General features: G+C 47.2%; 1 protein-coding gene across 2 annotated transcripts in view; it reads left to right on the top strand.

Annotated features, from left to right (window-relative positions):
- The first annotated feature begins 285 nt into the window (after positions 1-285).
- Positions 286-17551, top strand: part of SLC7A14 (solute carrier family 7 member 14) — a 33813-nt gene continuing 16547 nt past the window's right edge. Inside the window, exons 1-2 of one of the 2 annotated variants that reach the window (XM_032986523.2) lie at positions 286-304; positions 14739-15138. In XM_032986523.2, coding sequence (XP_032842414.1) covers positions 14835-15138 — 304 coding nt within the window. In that variant the 5' untranslated portion in view covers positions 286-304; positions 14739-14834. Of the gene's footprint in view, positions 305-709; positions 774-14738; positions 15139-17551 lie in introns of those variants that run through there. The other variant, XM_042799316.1, reaches the window with a different exon arrangement.

The following is a 17551-nucleotide window of genomic DNA, read 5'->3' as shown; positions in this document are numbered from 1 at the left end:
TCCTCAGAAGCAGCTATGATCTGAAATATAAACTATATCCTGCACCTGATACCTAACTCCTCCCAGCTAGGCTGGACAACACCGCACGCTTCAATACACGAGGCATTATTTTAGTCTTAATTCTGCCTGTTCCGGGATTACAGTATTAGCACCCAAATCTCACAGTGCGGCTCAAGGAGAAAACAAAGTGGGTGAGGAAAACCCTGCTCTGGAGGAGGCAGCCAGGGGAGTTCATTTTCAGCAGCCAGGCAATTTGGGGGAGGCAGCCCTCAGAACACTTGGGCTAGCAGAGAGGACTCGATGGGTGAGAGCGTGGCCGTGGGGGGTAGCAGCTCCGTGCAAGCAGGTCTCCCGGGACCGGCACGGCTCGGTTCGACCCGTGGGTATTGCCGGGCGGTCACATGCGGCAGGCGGGGAGGGCGCAGAGAGGGGGAAGCGCTGAATAATTGAGGAGCTGCAGCGCCCTCCTCCCTCCCTCCCTCCCTCCTCCCTCCCTCCCTCCCTCCTCCTCCCTCCCTCCCTCCTTCATCCCTCCTCCATCTCTCCTCCCTCCATCCCTCCTCCCTCCATCCCTCCATCCCTCCCTCCGCCCTGCGTGCGCGGCCGGGAGCCGGGGCCGGCGGTGCCCAGCGCAGCCCCCCCACCCCCCCCCCCCAAAACCCGCCCCCCCCCCCCCCCCCCCCGCCGGCTGCAGCAGCGCAGCCGCCCCCGCCGGGGTGCGCGCCCGCGGCGGCTCCGCAGCATCGCCCGCCCGCTGCCCTCCGCGCCCGGCGGTGAGTGCCCCGCGGGGGAAGGGGGGGATGGAGGGAGGGAAAAGAGGGAGCGGGGTGGGGGTGTGTGTTGGTGGGGGGGGGTCCGGAGCCTCTCGGGGTGCGGGGACCCGGCTGTGAGCCCAGGAGAGGTCTGGCCCGGCGCCTCGAGGGGGGAGGAGGGTGAGGGTGGCCGTGGGCATCCCCCCCCCCCCCCCCTTTCCCCACGCACACGGGGCTGGCGAGGCCACGGGGCACCGACCCCGGGGGACCCCAGCCCGCTTGGGCACCCCGCTTGCCCCGGCCAGGCTGCGGCCCCCGTGGTTACAAAGTGTGGGGGGCACTCAGCGGAGTGGGGGGGGGGGGGGGGGGCGTTAGAGCCGACGGCACGAAATTGATAGCAAACAAGGAAAAAACGGAGTGAGGCGAGAAATAGCGGGTGGTCTGGTCGGAGCGACAGCTCTCGCTACAGGTTACGGCCCGACACGCGTGAGGGGAAGGTCGGGGCGCTGCGGGCGTTGGAGGTGGGGGGGATAGGCAGGACAGAAACCCGAGATGAAGAGAAACCGTGAGGGAGGAGGGCAAGGGGGCGAGGGCAGGTGACACCCACCCACCCCCCCCCGCCCCGGGGGGTGCTGGCGGCGGGCGAGGGCCGCGGGCTGCAGCCGGATCACGCGTGGGGCCGTGCGGGCGCTGTCCGCGGTGCTGAAGCCCCGACGGGGCCTCTCCCCCCCGCCCCCCCCCCCTCCCAATGGCCGTGGCTGGCCCACGCACACGGACTCGATTTACAGCTCTGCCCTCCCGCCGGCGCCCGCAAAACTCCCTCTGACTTAGATCCCGGTAATGGAGTTAGCTTCCTTTTTACGTCACCCCCCGACTCGGTGCTGCTTATCGATTCCACACGGGTATTTTGGAACAGCCTAACACCGCCTGTCTGCCCGCCTCAGCCCCGGCTAGGTGCGCTTCAGCATCACTATATTGAAAATCCTAATCTCTTTTCTCAGAATTGCTTTCCGGCTCAGGTTTTGTGGCCTATTAAATGCTAGTTTATACAGATTGACTTAGCGCTTTCCTGTCACGGGCTGTACTGAGAGAGATCTAACACAGGGCTTCCTAAACCAGCCCCGGCTCTGGGGAGGAGTAGGAAGCAGTATGACTCCAGTCAACCCCAGAGAAGACTTTTGGCTCAAAAGGGCCATGTCTGATCTAATCTAGCATATTACCTAATTAATCCTCCCTGTGTCCCTAAGTAGCAGGCAAGTACGTTTTAGCATGCCAAGGCATTTGTTTAATTGCCCAAAAACTGTCATGAGACTGAAAGTCTGATTGCTAAAGATATTTACATGTGTTTGTTTTATTGGTACACAATGCTAAGGCGTATGATTTACCGTAGGTGAACAACATTTTGTAAACAAACAAAAAACGTTAAACAAGCCAAAAACAATACTAGAGTGAGAAATTACCTAGATTAAACTAATTACCTGTTCTTAAAACATACTGCTCCGTGGGGAATCCTTGTTGCATGAGAACTGAGAAGTAAGGAGTTTTTGTAGAGGTCCAAGGCCCAGGTGTTATTTCCCATTTTCATCTGTCAAAGATGCTGAACTTTGCTGACATAACAGAGACTGATAAGTAGTAAATGATGTCAACAGAGAATCTCGGGTCCTCTCAAAGTAAAGTCAAATGTACAGTACATATCTGAGCAGACAGGATGGATGCAATATCTGCAATAGGACAAGCCATTGAACAAGACTGAGGAAAAAAAAACCCAAACCTCGTTCAATTGCTGCTCAGTAAGGGGCACATAGGAAGGAAATTTTACCTCATCTATTGGAAACTGAGACTGCTGGAGTACAGTAGACATCAACAAATATTACAATAAAATTGGAAGAAAAAAAAAAAAAAAAGCCAAAATCTACCAAGGACTGGAGAAAGGCCCTTATAGGTGAGGAACTGCAGCACCTGAGAAACTTCTATCATTAAAAAGAAGGGTGGGAGGTGACTTGATTCTTGAATCTAAAAGCCTCTACAGAAGGAAATTACTAGGCACTGAGTTATTCTTCCGTCTGCCAGAGAAAGTCACAAAATGAACTAGTGCCAAGATGCTAAAGCCAAAACGTTCTGATTTAAGTGAGGGATCCCATTTTTGAACAGTGGAGGGCTGATGACCTGATGAAGGAGCTATCAGAAAACCCGCTGGATTCTCCATCTGTTTACGTCAAGGCTTGATGTCCTCCTGAAAGATGCAACTTAGCCAAAGCAAGTCATTGGGCTCCCTGCAGGGGTAATTGCCTGGAAACTAATGGCCTGTGATTCAGATAAAATGAACTCGGTGGACTTAATGGTACCTGTGATCCTTACTTCCGCAAGTCAGGCACAGAGATGTACAACTTTGCTCCCAGGTGCCCCAGCCTCCCCTCTAGACAAGTATGACATTCCCAGGAAGTGGGATTTTTGACCACATACCAAAAGCAGAACAAATGTGACTACCTTATATTTTGAATCCCCCAATTTTCTAACTTGTTTCATCAATTAACTCTCCCTAAAAAGAATCTCTTTCTTTGTGCATATTGCAGTAAAGTGAAGCAATTTAAAACATAAATCACTCTCCTTCGGGAGTCATATCTTATTCAGGAGTCACATATCTTACTCTTCTATAAGTTTTTAGAATCGTATGAAAATTATGAAAATGTGTTCTTTATGGAACTTCAGAGTCTCAGATAGGATCATATCAGAAAGGATTCCAGCTCAAAATATTTTAAAGGAGGTATTTATAGGCTGACTTGACACTACTTTCTTCTTGAGCACCAGACAGTCTGTTTTTTCTGTTCTGACATCACACACATATAAGATTTCATCCATCTTCCCTTGAAGGCAATAGGAGTTTTTCTAGAAAATTCAACAAGAACAGGATAACCTCTCAGTGGCTAAATTAATGGTTTTCCTGTAAAGCCCTACAATGTTCAAGCAAATAGGATGGCAAGAACTTACACAAACATAAATAAAACCCCAGGGTCTTTGTGAAAAACAACAATGAAATGAGGATAACAGAGTAGTCTATAAAAGAATATACTTGGTCCCTCAGACTTCTTAGCCCTCAAACAATCAAAACCTTGCCTTCAGAGCACCTGAGCTACATCATAAGGTATATGTTTAAGCAACATGTTGTTGTTGTTTGGATTATTAGGACATTTTAAAGATAAGAATGTAGGAATGCAAAAAGAATCAAATACTTCTTCATCTGTGTGTGGTGGTAGGATCCCTATGTCACAAAAAAAAAAAAACATTAGCAGGTGGGTAGCATCTGTGTCTTTCACATTGATTCAAAAAAATTTAAAAAATCATTGCTCCCAGATTGGCACTTTCTATAAAATATAAAGCCATGGCTGGGCCTGGAATTGTCATTCTTGTGAGAGACAGCAGATCTAGGGATGTAAAAGGATCCAGAGTCAAGAAATATAGAAGACATTTTTAAGCTACTTCCTATGGATGTGAAAACCTGGCCAGAGTCTCACCTCGGTCCAGGGTGAGTCTGCTGAACTCATTAAGCCACCTGCAGTGTAAATGTGAGAAGATTCTAACTTAGATCCACGAGCCACAGAGATTCCTAAAACATTTTTCATTTAAAAGCAATGAGATGTAGCTAAGCCATGGCTGTCAACTGGAAACTGCGTTCTGGTACCGAGCAATTTTTCTCATGTATATGTTTCCTTGGCTTATCAAAATGGAGCCCTGCCTCTAGACTACGTGTTCATCGACACAGGGCAGGGTGCTCCAGCTAGCACTGGCGCTGCCACCACAGCCCATCCCTTTCTGTCACCAGGCTGGAACATCCCTAGGATAAAACTATTTTTTCCCTGCAATAAAACAGTCAGAGCGAAGCCCAGGCACTTACGAAACAAAACCGGTGAGGTGGAGCCATGCAACACGTGACTCTATTGTTTCTATTCCTCTGCACAGCGACTGTATCAATAATTTACTGAAATACATGATACCATAAATTAAATCTACCTGGAAAGTGAACAGAAGAAGAGCTTTTGTGGTGCAGGTTTTTCAAGTACCACCTAATTGCGAGAGGACAGAGTTACAGGATCGAGCTGTTTGTGTCTGTAGGGAAACGGGTTACTGCTACCATGCTACAGGTGTCTATGGAGGTATCTGTGTCAAAACTTTCAGTAAACATCTATAAAACCTCTCGGCTGCCCTCACTGACTCTTGTTTGTTGGTGACCACGACCTAAGTTGGTGGTTTGGTCCATTCCTCCTGTAGGTCCTCAGCTCCCTGAGTATGGGCCGAGTCTTACTCAACAAAGTTTTTTAAACCGGAGGATGGAGACACCTCTTGTGCTGAGACACCAATTGCACATCTGGGCACATTCCACCCACAGCATCACAATTAAAACTTAGCCTTAAAAGTGTGCCTGGGCACTATTGAACCAGGTCTTAATGATGGACCTGTTGAGTCGTACTAAATGAGCAACGGCTCCGTGGTGCTCAACGATGACAAGATGACCTCCAGGCAAGATTTGGATGCCCTGGTCTGGTAGTGAAGGAAATGTATGCTTCTCCTGCCCGCCCTTCCTCCTCAGCTGGGAACAAGCAGAAAGCATTGATGACAGGTCTCACACCACTCCAGCCCCACAGCGAGGTGCTCGAGAAGCATCTGGGTACAGCAGTGTCTTGTCTAAGGCACCTGGGCAACAGCAGGTGCCTTCCACTCATTAACTGGCTGTGGAAGCAACGGGGACCAGAAGATGTGCAATTAATAACTAGGGTCACCTGCTATGCACAAAGTAAATTAAGACAAAAGGAAGGAATACGTTGAGTTCCTTTGGCTGAGGGCTCCCACACAAACGAGAACTATGGCAATAATATTTCAGCAACTCTCCTTTCTGCTCTTAATTGCATGCAGGCACTCCAGGCAAGTTACGCTTGCCGGGCAGAGCAGGGCATCATGGGGAGATTCTGCTTACTGTAGTTGGGAGACAAAATGTGTTGCCTCAGTGAAAGAGGTTGGGTTTTGGCATCTCACCGGTAAGGGATGCTAAGAGCAGGTATGCAATTAGATACCAGGGCTTCAATGGCAAGCAAATTTTAAGCTAAATGTAATCACTGCGGCTCTTGCCGATTTCCTTGCTACACAAGGACATCTTGGGACAGTGTGTGTGCATCACTCTGAAATATTATAATACCCTAATTTTGATGCGATTAGCATTTTTAAGAACATGTCATTCTTCATTTAATTCTGCTTCACTGCTACTGTCCTAGATGCTGATTTAATCTTAGATGTGTATTCGTAACTCAGTGGGAAATGTCAAAAAGCCCTCATGCTACAACACCAGGTATTACTCACACTGCACACCGCTTAGGTGTTGCAGTGCATTTGCCTGACTGATGATGATGAATGACTAAACACAGAAACTATTCTAAATCATCTTCTTTGATCAACTTGTGTTCACATTACTCATATAATCAGTTGTGTTGAAATGCAGGAGGATTACTCATGTAAGGCAAGGATTTTTTGTCCTAGTGAATAATAAGAATAAGCAGCCAAACATGTAACAAAAGCAGCAGGAGCTGCTATTCGCTTCCTTGGAAGTGCGTTGAATCTACCTCACACTTCTGTTGAGGAATTTAGTGACACAGGCTACAACCAGCCAAATTACCCTGCAGCTCTAGGCTCCCTTTTTCATATGCAAAAAAACCCCCATCGATTTGCATATACTACTATTGCTTTTTCTGGAGCCTTTCATAAGTTCAGGATTGAAGACTGTGTCTTTCCAGCTTGTTCTGAGGAAAGTATTTCTTTGAGAACCTCTCCTGCATTAATGAGCTGATAGCCGAAATGATGGAAATGGGGCAGCGAGGCATAATCAATTACACTTGTATAACCACTGATGGAACATGATAACTAATTAATGAGACCATGTGCACATACAAAAGAGAAATGCATTTGAAAACCAGCAAGAGCTGAACCATGTTTGGAAGCTTGATGTGTTTACAGTGTAAAAGACCATTTTGGATTCCTACTAAATTGTTACAGAAAGCCAGAAAGACCACTGGTAAATGAGAGTCAACGTTGAGAGGAAAAAACAACAGTTTCTTAGTGGGTAATGAAAGAATCTCTATAAAAACAGCAATCTTCAAAATTAAAGTAGAGGCTTAAAAATAGTAAGGTTTCAGATCCTGTATTTGATAGACAGGTAATTTTTTTCTGATTTGGATGACAAAGCCAAAGTGTTAAATCTGTACTTTACTGAAAGATTTAATTTGTGTTTTTGCCACTGAAATTCAAAATGCTGCCCAGAAATGAAATAAGTTGTCATAATGATGCATCAGCCAGACTCTCACAACAGTAAAAATCCATTTTGTTTAGAGTGCCTCACACGTTAATAAATAACCCATTCTGTGAATTATGTCAAATGTAAAAAGCTCTCATGGCTGGCCTGGAGCAAACCATAATGACTTTCATTCTGTGGTGTAAAAGTATGGATCCACAGAGGAAGGAAAAAGAAAGCACAACCCAGTAATTACAGAGATTTCCTCCTGCATGTTGTTAAAGCAAAAACAGTTTTTAAATGAGTATAATTCTAGAAGAGACTATCTGGTAATCCGGGTCTAAACATTTCAGTGATACAGAGGAAGCCCTTGTCCACTCTGACAGTATATTCATTACAGAAAATGTGTATATCTCATCAAAGCAGTAATTACTGGAAGTATAACCCATTACCCAAAAATAGGAAAAAGCCCAGAGCTGCAAACACAAGCCTGCAACCACCTCACTGATACCAACAGCAATCGTACTGCTAGAAAAATATCTACCTAGCACTGCAAACAGGCAACTCACTATGATCCAGAGAAGATACCATTATAGCAGGAAGATGCTTTTTCCTCTTGTGACAGCTCAGGGTCTGGAGCTGCCACTATCAAAACCCGAGGAAAGGTTGCAGAATTATATGCCAGCACATGAGACCAATCTCAGTTCCTGGGTACGTGGCTCGCAGTGTTTTAAATGCCTGAATATCAGAGGTCAGCACACTAGTCCTTGAAATAGTCTGAGCAGGCAGACCTGCGAGCCCAAACTTCCTTTAGGAGTTTTGTGTGTTCAACCATACTGTGGCTCGTGACTGCAAAAGCAGGGGAGGCTGTGTCCGATAGCCGTAGCATTGGTATCAATAGCTGCACCTCAAATGCAAAATCACACAGCCGCCACAAATGAGCCCATGGTCATCTGCAAAAGGACCCTTGGGGTTCTGCACACCTTCAAATATTCATTTTGCGATATTGTTTTCAACAGGTACAGCTAGAGGAGCATTAATAGATTTTAGCCTGGTTTCTCTTCTGCTTCCTTAGAAAACTCAACTGAATTAACCACTCATGCACTTCTGTAAGGTAGCTACTTTCTCCATTTTACTGATGGAGAAACAAATTTACTAATTTCATGTGGTTTCATCACTCTCAGAGGCAGCCTGTCAGAGCAATTCCAAGAAGTGCTTGGTTCCTCATCTCCTGCTCAGCTCACCCAGCTATTGATCTGTCATTTCCCTGCATTAGCAGTATCATTACATTTTTTAAGGCTTTTACTTCACCATCTCAAGACAACAATGACGAATTAGACCTTTTTGAAAATGTGCAAATTGATTAAACCTCTTTCAATGTAATTCTCTCTCTCTCTCTCTCTTTTTTTTTTTTTATTTTATTTTATTCTGATGATTAAATAGCTTTTTTGCAAACACAAATGGAGCACTTCATGCATATTGCATTACTTACAGCTCAGCACTTCCAGACTGTTGTATCTGTCATAAGCACCCTGCACTCAGTCCTTCACCACTCTGCATCATGAGGAATCATTGATATCTGGACAAAAAGGGCAGAAAACAAGTGGAAAACCAAAATGCCAGACATAGGACTACTTTCTGTAGGCACAGGGGAGAAGGACAGCAGAAAATATGAATTCTTGGGGAGATGGATTTTCTGTCTATGAGGAGGGGATGCACCTCCAAGGATGCCCATGAGCATCTTGGAAAAGACAAACAGTGAATTTGGGTTTCCGTTCCCTGCAGGCTATAGGGGCTATAGGTGCTATCTCTAAATGCATCCAGCCCCTAGGAAGGAGGAAAACACTGATCCCTCCAGCCCCAGAGCTGTTTCTCACTAGCCTGATGCTCCAGAGGATCCCAAGGGGCCACGGACCAAGTACTTGTGATGGGAGCATGTAATCAACCCCAGCAAAGTTTAGAACAGTCCAATATCAAGGGATCTGCTGTCCTTCACCACGACTGGCTCCAGTTTCACCTCTGAATGTGTTAGTACAGCTCCCACCTATTCCTCATCCAGGCAGGAAGATGAGCACTCAGCCACCTCAACCTCTTCATTGCTCGTCTTCATGGACACGCTGCCCAAAGATCGCTGCTCAAATACTGAATTAGGTATTTAGCGTAGGAATTGGGACCCACCAGCTGCCAGACAATAAAGAGCTTTGACATCTCTCCCATCCTTCCTTTTGCCTTTTCCCTGATTATTCAGGCAGTCCAGCCTCTCCTCGGAGATGACAGAAGTTAAACCAGCACAACATATCACCCCTCTGAAGGCTGCAGAGGGGCAAAAATCTCTATGTACATGTAAATCTCTATGTACATGTTAATTATTTTACTGGATTACATGTCTATATTCTTTTGACTCTTACACTGGAGACTAGAATACAAAAGTTAAAGACTCCTGGGGGCTGGTTCTGGATGCATGGCACTCACGTCTTTGGTCAAATTAGATATTTCCTCTTATTTGTCAAAAGCAGATAATGATGTTTAGCCATCTTACAGCAGTGTTAGCACTGGTAAAGCACTTAAGTGTAACACAGATGGAGGTAACATAGAAAAGTGCTGTTCAACCCCTCTACTTCCATTTCACTATGAAGACACACACACACAAAAATCCCTGAACCCATTTTTTCAGTTGATGCAATGTAGAGAGTTGGTCTTAAGCCTGAAATATATCACTAGCTTAATTTAGTGAGATTTTGAGTTTAAATTAAGCACAGCTCCACTTGAGTTGCTCAAGCAGAGGTAAAAATGGAAAGATTAAAAATAAAAAGAGCCCAAAATTAACAACAAAGGCACAAGGTCAGATTGCTAAAGATGGACCCACGTGAGCATTGCCGGGACTGGCAAGGACCAGCCCTTGCTCTCGGCAACACGCCTGGCTTTTAAATCCCTTTAAGGAGGGCTGGTGATGGAGACAGAGCCAGCTTTTACAGTGGCAGCCCAGCTGGGGATCAACACTGTAAAAACAAGCACGTAAAACTCCAAATCAAATTGCATTCGCAATGAAAACATTATCGTGACGAGCAGCCCCGGCAGAAGGCATCCCTCCGGCCAGAGCTGCTGCCTGACTCCCGCCGCATCGCGCCGATGATGTCATTTCTCTCCCTGCTGTAGGAGCTGTAGTGAATGAAATTCAGTATCTGTGTCTCTTCACACAAGTCCGCCTCACTGTCACTGAGCTCGTAATTAAAAGAAAAAAGGGAGGGGGGAGCAGGGAAGTCAGACTAGCGTGTTTCTTTCTCTTTCTCTTGTCCTTCGTCAGGGATTGCAGTGGGTTTGCTTCCAGGAGCTGCCTCTTGCATCATTGTGAGCCACCTCTCACCTCCCCTGGAGCCTTTGGGGCTCCCTTTCCCCAGGGGGGATGCTGCAGCCCAGATTGGCATGAAGCAGGGAACGGGTCCTGGGGCTGTTGTTCCTGCACTGTAAATATCTGTGTTACAGTTTCTGAGGTCCACAGCAGGCACCGCCTCGGCTTTCAGTAGGGATCTGCTTTGATCCCACATTTCTGGGGCACATCTCCCCTGGGCAAGCAGAAAGGAGTTTTCCCCATAAAAAAAAACCTGCAGCAAACTGGAGACTGCTGTCCTGCATGCCAGGGTCAGGAACATGCCAACCCAGCTGCTGCCAGGGCATCAGCAAGTTTTTCTCTGTAATAATTACTTCTGTGAGCCATGTAAACTAGAGGAAATCCAACTTTTTCCTCTTAATGAGCACCCCTGCCTGGCTTCCCATCAATACACCAACAGGAGCTCTCTTTTTTTCATTTATCACCATCGATGTTCTGTTCCTTGCTGCATTCCCAGCATTTTTTAACAGAGGTCTTTGCTTAAGGATACTCCTATGGACTCCCAGAGGGAGGGGAGTCGTTAACAGAATAATCAAATAAGCCATCCCAAAGCACAGACGAGGCATAGGGAAGCTCGTGTGGGGAAGCTGGAGCTGTGGGAGTGATGAGGATGGGCAATGCTGGGGGGCACCATGCTGCATCTCACCGTCACGGGGCAGCCCGCAGAAAGGAGATTTGCTTCAGGAATAAATTCAGCCCTGACCCAGACACTAAGGAAGATCCATGCCTGTAAATACCTAGGCCTCTCCTTCTGACTTGATTGCTGTTTTAGTTAATTTACCCTAATGAAGAAGAGTGTTTCGGTACAAACAGCGGTTGCTAACAAGCGCGTGGTGGCAGCAGCAAGCGCCAGCCGGCGAGGCGGCAGCCGGGGAGAACCGACGCAGGCTGCCTGACGATGGAGAGCTGTGCAGCTCCGAAACCCGGCTGCAGCTCCCCAAGTCAGTCTTGCCCCCTCCGAGCCACAGCTCCCTTCATCTTCCCAGGTTTATAATGAGGAGAGCAGATAAAAAAAATCCACAAGTTAAAAATCTCTTTCCTTCTCCCTGTGCGCTTCTAGCCGGGCAGGGTTAGTGCAGCGGAGCAGAAGCGAGCTGTCCCTGCCCCATAGAAATGATTGCCATCCACAAGATTTATTTTTTTTATGGTTCCAAATGGAGTAAAAGGATGTTTTCCAAGCTACAGAGCAACAATCTTGCTTAAACATCTGGAATAGTTTCAAATGATCACTTTAATTGAATATAGCAGCAATTATAGAGTTACTTAATTTCAGATGTTTTGGAGGATTTCCCCCCCCCCCCTTGGTAACTTAGGAGGGACCATATGAATCGCAGGGCTGCGTTGGGCTGCCATGCAGGAGGACTTGGTCCCAGCCCAGCCCCAGGCAGCTGGAACAGCTCAGCTGCCTAAATCTGGGTACATCACAAATCCACCAGCCAGTTCCTGCTTTAAATTTAAACCATTTAAAATATTTACGTTCTTTTATTATTTTAGTAGTTTAAAATTATTCCTAGACAGGGCTGGCATGTCTTCCCTTGAGGTTCATTGCAATGCTGGCGAGAAAGTAATTTCTGTACCCTGATGTGTCTTGAGAGTGAACTGGGCTGTCTGAATCAGTCATGCTCAACTCTCTTCGGTTTGAGGGACGCACTAATTTTTCCAGTGTGGATGCAGATCCCTCCAGCAAGACCTGAGCACATGCCAGCCTTCCCAAACCCTTCCTCAGCCACCCACGGACACCTCAGACAGGATGATGAAAACAAGCTGATCTCAAACCACATCAGTCCCATCCTCCTTAAAACACAGGGCAGGACTTCCCATGCCAAAACACAAAGCTGGTGATGGGACCCAGGACCAGCCCGCAGCCTTGGCACCTCCATACCACACCATCCTACCTCTTCTGGCGGCCCAGTGGCTCCTCTGTGACAAGCACAGCCTTCTCAAAAGCATCCAGAAATGGTATAAAGACATCAAGAGACACAAATAAATTCTTCCCAGTGTTCATCTCTTCCCGTAGTTAATCACCCAACTTTTATTTGTCCAGCCTCAACTCCCAGCCTTTGATTCTTGGCATTGTTTTCTTTACAAGAGTGAAGAGCTGACTCTTCAGTATCTATTATTTTCACCTTATGATGGGTTTTTGGTATGAGTAAACCAAGGATGGGTTCACTTGGGAAAGATATTTTCTTACAGTACAAAGTAAGTGAGAAAATTGCACAGAAATAAGAATGTCTAAGTTGTAACAGTTCAAAAACCAGACAGATACTTCTGCCCAACTTCTTGGCTAGTTCAAGTCAGTTTGGTGTAAATTTAAGCGTAGCAACCTGAGTCTTTCAAACTCAGCTAGGAGCATCCATAAAGTCCAAGGAAAATAATTAAATGAAGGATAGGAAGTGGTTGGGTAAAAGTACGTCAAGACCTCTTTTGCAGCCCACGCTTCAGAGATGTTGTACTTTGAATAAAAGGAGGATAAATTTTGGGTGATCACTTTGCTTAGAGGAATTCTTTTCTCCATGACTGAAACATAGCTATGGCAAAGCTGAGCCATTCTGGAGGTGCCAGCACAAGGACACGCTGCCCCGAGGACTGTCCTGTTTCATCCCAGCGGGTGCAGGCCCCCTGAGCTCTGGCTCAGCTGCCCTCTTCCAACACAGACCTTCATTTAAACCAGAAAGTAAAACCCAATACAAGATCCAGCCCATGCTGCAAACCAGCTAACTCCCTGAGCAACCCAAAAGCCAAACGCAGTTTTCATTCTCAACCCAAAGACGCACATTTGCTCAAGACCGGTAACATTGTTTCCTTATTATTATTCTTAGCTAGGACGTCCAGCCTTTCAGCTTGTGGTTGCTCGAGGTAAAAAAAATCAGCACAATTTGAACTGTGATCAACCAAAACATGAAATGAATGCTGTGTTTCATTTCATAAAGTCCAGCAACACAAGGCTGCCTGGTAGATACAATGTTTTGGATGTAGAAACGGACAAATAACTGTTTTGTCTTCAAGGTGATTAAAAAAAAAAATAAAATTTCTGTAGTAACAGGAAAGAAGCTGCCAGGCTAAAATTCATATTTAATAAACTATTTTTCCTGTTCTCTTATATTAGCATGCAGTGATCGTAGATTCTTGTTATTTTGCTCAAAATCAAGAAGTAATCACATGTCACTAGGAAGTCATTGCTTCTGGTGTTAAGAGCTCACCTGAGAACTACAGTTTGCTAAAAAACAAGCAGAAAGGGAAGTGGGAAATGGCAGTGGCTGAATAGCTCTTGAAAATATGACCTAAGATGTAAAAGCACAGAGAAAGGGCAAAACAACATCATTTCATGATTTTTAAGACAATCTCATGATTTGGAATCATAAGACAATTTTAAGACAGTCTTAACTCTTCTGCCAAGCTCCTCTCAGCTTAACTATGTGGAAGCTGGACCCCAAAGCTTGTTGCAGTTACTCCTGAAATACATCTCTTAAAAAAAAAAAAAAGTCCTAAAAGAGCGTTTAAATAACTACAAAAGTGAAGTGATAAGTTAAAAAAAGTCTTTGGTGTGCTTTCTTTGTTCAACTACACAATTCACTGGGACCTGAACAAACAGCACCCTTTAAAACTTTCCCCTTTAGGATTCACCAGGATGATGGTAGCATGCAAAAAAAATAAAACACTCAGTATAGCCAGAGAGCTGTAACAGACAACTTCTATAGCACCAAAAAAACCACCTGTCCCTGTTACAGGCCAATGTGTGGTGATCAAGCCCCATAGCCGGTCGTCTCAACACGCTGCACGTAGAGCAAAGCTACGGCCTCCTTGCAGCGCAGGTGGAGCACAGCCATGTCCCACAGAAGGTCCCGGCATGGCGATGGTGGGCTGACACAGGAGCATCCCCGCTGCCCGAACATGCTGTGGTGTTGCCAAGCTTGGAGTTGGGCTTAATCCCCACCAGGGCCCCAAGTGCCACGGTGGCCACCAGCACCTCGCAGTCATACATCACCACCATCGCTTTGGGAGCAATTAAGCCAAGTAACGGGCACACGGAGAGTATCGGGTTCCTGCTGCTTGTGGGGCTGTATGAATAACTGGGGCTAAAACCACGTAAACAAACATAAAGGAGGACAGAGCATCCCTGTTGTACAAAAGAGTTGGGATGGAGAAAGGAGATTTCTCCAGAGAAGCAGCATTGGCGACATCAAAGATCCTCTCAGCCCCCAGGGCTCTCCCAGCACCGGAGCCCAGCCAGAAACCAGCTTGGGGACCCCTTTTTGTTCCTCCATGTGGAGCACATCCCTTTTTCTTTGCCATTCCAGTTAAAAAGCGTTCTTCTCTCTTGCAGCTGGGCCGCCAGCACAGGAGGGAGATGCAGCCACAGCCCTGAGCGGGTGCTGCCAAAACCGTCTGTGACCTACCTCCGCCGAGCCCAGCACCAGCCATGAGTGGCTTCTTCTCACGCCTGGACCCACGGCGGGTGCCGTGGGGGGTGGCAGGCCATGCCCTGCGTGCCCGCGTCCTGCGCACCAAACCCGTGGAGTCAATGCTGGAGGGCACGGGGACCTCCACCACCCAGGGCACCAGGCTGGCCAAGGTCCTCACCACCCTCGACCTCATCTCCCTTGGCGTCGGGAGCTGCGTGGGCACTGGCATGTACGTCGTGTCGGGCCTGGTAGCCAAGGAGATGGCAGGGCCCGGGGTCATCGTTTCCTTCATCATCGCTGCCGTCGCCTCCATCTTGTCAGGTGAGTCGTGCGTGTGGGTTTTTGAGTAACGTGCCACCTCGTGCATCCTCTGGCTCCATTCATGAGTGGATTCCTGGCAGGACCCACGCTCAGCAGCACAAGCTACGAGGAGGTAGCAACTTCCCTGTAGACTAAAAAACCCTTTCACACTGGGCTTACCCAGCTCATGGGGCTCACTGTCTCTCATTGCCCAAATATCAGACCAAACCTTGCCCTGGGAGCCAGCAGCCCAAGCATAATTAGCCTGATGACTTGCTGACAGCTTCCCCAAGGATGGAGCCTGTGGTCAATATATTTTGAAACATTTGAGAGCTTTGCAGCGTGCGTCCCAGGCAGAGAGGATGACAAAACCACAGCACTGGAACAAGAGCACAGTGTGGCTCGTGGGAAACCCTGCTTCAACAGGAAGGGTATCGGTGGCTTGGGTAGCATCCGGGCCAGCTTTTGTTGTGGACATTGCTAACAGTTAAAAAAGTCCACAATTAGTGTTACAGCTGATTTTATTGGTTCCTGTTCACACAGGATCACTCTTTGAATTTCCAAACAAAAAACACAACAAACAAATGTGCAGAGAGAGAGGAATTATGTATTTTAGCGAAAAGCCGGTGAATTCCATCTCCTCCGTAGGAACCCAGCTGAGCATATGGCTTGAGCTGCGGTTTCCACATGAAGCCAGTACTGCTGGCATTTGTCCTTTCCAGATCAGTGCTAACACGATGATGTGATGTTCCTGCTCAGAGGACTTTGCATGCTGTGTCAGTCTGATATTCTGCTTTTATCCGCGGGTTGGATAAGGAAACTTGAGTAAATGGCAAAGGGCTTTGATAGAAGACAGGAACAGCAAACACAGCAAAATGACCCAGCTCAGCTTTTCAAGCCTCTGGATTTTTGTAGGGAGAGGTAGAAGCACATCATGCTCTTTCCCTGGAGGTTGCAGTGCTGCTCCATGGAGATCCCACCAAAGTCCATGCAAATTTGAACCCCCTACACCCTTGCAGCCCAGAGGGAAAACCCTGGCACGGCACGGGAACAAGTGTCACGCTCTCCAAAAAGCCACGCCAGGGAAAGATCCTAGCAATTCTGGCTGGGAATCACCACACTGACAGTCCTACCTCCCCACTCCCCAGGTAGACCCCAGTAGCAAGCCAGCTTGGACACATTTACCACTGGTTCGGTCCAGAACAAGAGCTGAGAGCATACAATGAGATCTGATGCTCATCTGAGATCCCAACACAACAAATGAGCCAAACTGCTCGCTTTTTAACCGAGGTGGTAAATAGCAGCAGTCTCTTTACCCTTTCCCACTGCCTGCTTTCTGTCCTCTACAAAGGTTTTGCTGGCCATGATGCAAACCAAGAGCAAACAGAACCTGGGTGGGTCTCATCTAACAAAAACATACTGTCCTCCAAATGGGGTTTCTTCACCCCAGACGTGAGCCCTGCCCCACGGCGGGGAGCTCCTCCTGCCTTTGCCCACAGGAGCCCACACCGCTTCCCGCTCAGCTTTCATGTCCGCTTGCTTTTGTAGCCCTGGGAAAGTGTTTTGCGAGGGATGCAGTGTTTTGATAGTCTCCTTGGCTGCTTCCTCACTTTGTGGTTGACGCTGCTGTTGTCTGTAACAGCAACACGTTTTTGGCAAGTAAAACCAAGCAAGCGTTCGGGAGCTGGATGGGCTATCGGGCTCATAAAGGACATTATTTCATCTCTCACATCATGATCACTCCTGGTGTACTGGACACTGAGTTCAGGCAAGCATGCACAGACAGATTTTAAGGAGTTACTCACAGTTTTAAGGCCAGATGGGACCACTAGATAGATCACCTGATTTCCTTTGTTGTATTGAAAATCACAGTCAGATCCCGCTGCCTGCACAGTGAACTCAAGAGGGTTTTGGCTAAAAAAGCCCGTTCCAGAAAGCTATTCAGCTCCCCTTAGGAGAAATCCATGGGTAAGTCCTGCCGAGCAGGACCCACCAGTGGGAAACCCCTCCACACCATTTAGCCTGGTTTCTGATAGGGATTTTTCTAATTTCATCTACCTGAAAAATTCCAGTTATGCCTTGCCCTAGGTTTAAGCAACGTGTGCCCCCTCAGGGTACTTAGAGGCACAGCATAAATGATTAAACTAATAAATTAAATGAAATCAATCTCTTTCATTCTCTCACTGAAGCACCTTTTATTCAGCTCTCAAACAGAAGCATTTGCCCAACTTCCCTCCACAAAACCTGCACCTCAGGGGACCCCACAGGCTCCCTCCATCACCTGCAACTGCCAGAACTCCCCACTCCCACCCCCTTGTCTAACCAAAACACCTTCCTGGCAAAAATCAGCAGTTTGCCTCTTGCCCAACCCCATTACCCTCTCCACAGCCTTTTCCACCGGCTGTTGCTTGTCCCTTTGGTGATCTCCTTTCCT

The sequence above is a fragment of the Tyto alba genome, unplaced genomic scaffold (assembly GCF_018691265.1).
Source record: "Tyto alba isolate M040663 unplaced genomic scaffold, T.alba_DEE_v4.0 Super-Scaffold_10, whole genome shotgun sequence".
Taxonomy (NCBI): Eukaryota; Metazoa; Chordata; class Aves; order Strigiformes; family Tytonidae; genus Tyto; species Tyto alba.
This window is presented reverse-complemented; position numbering and strand designations above follow the sequence as displayed.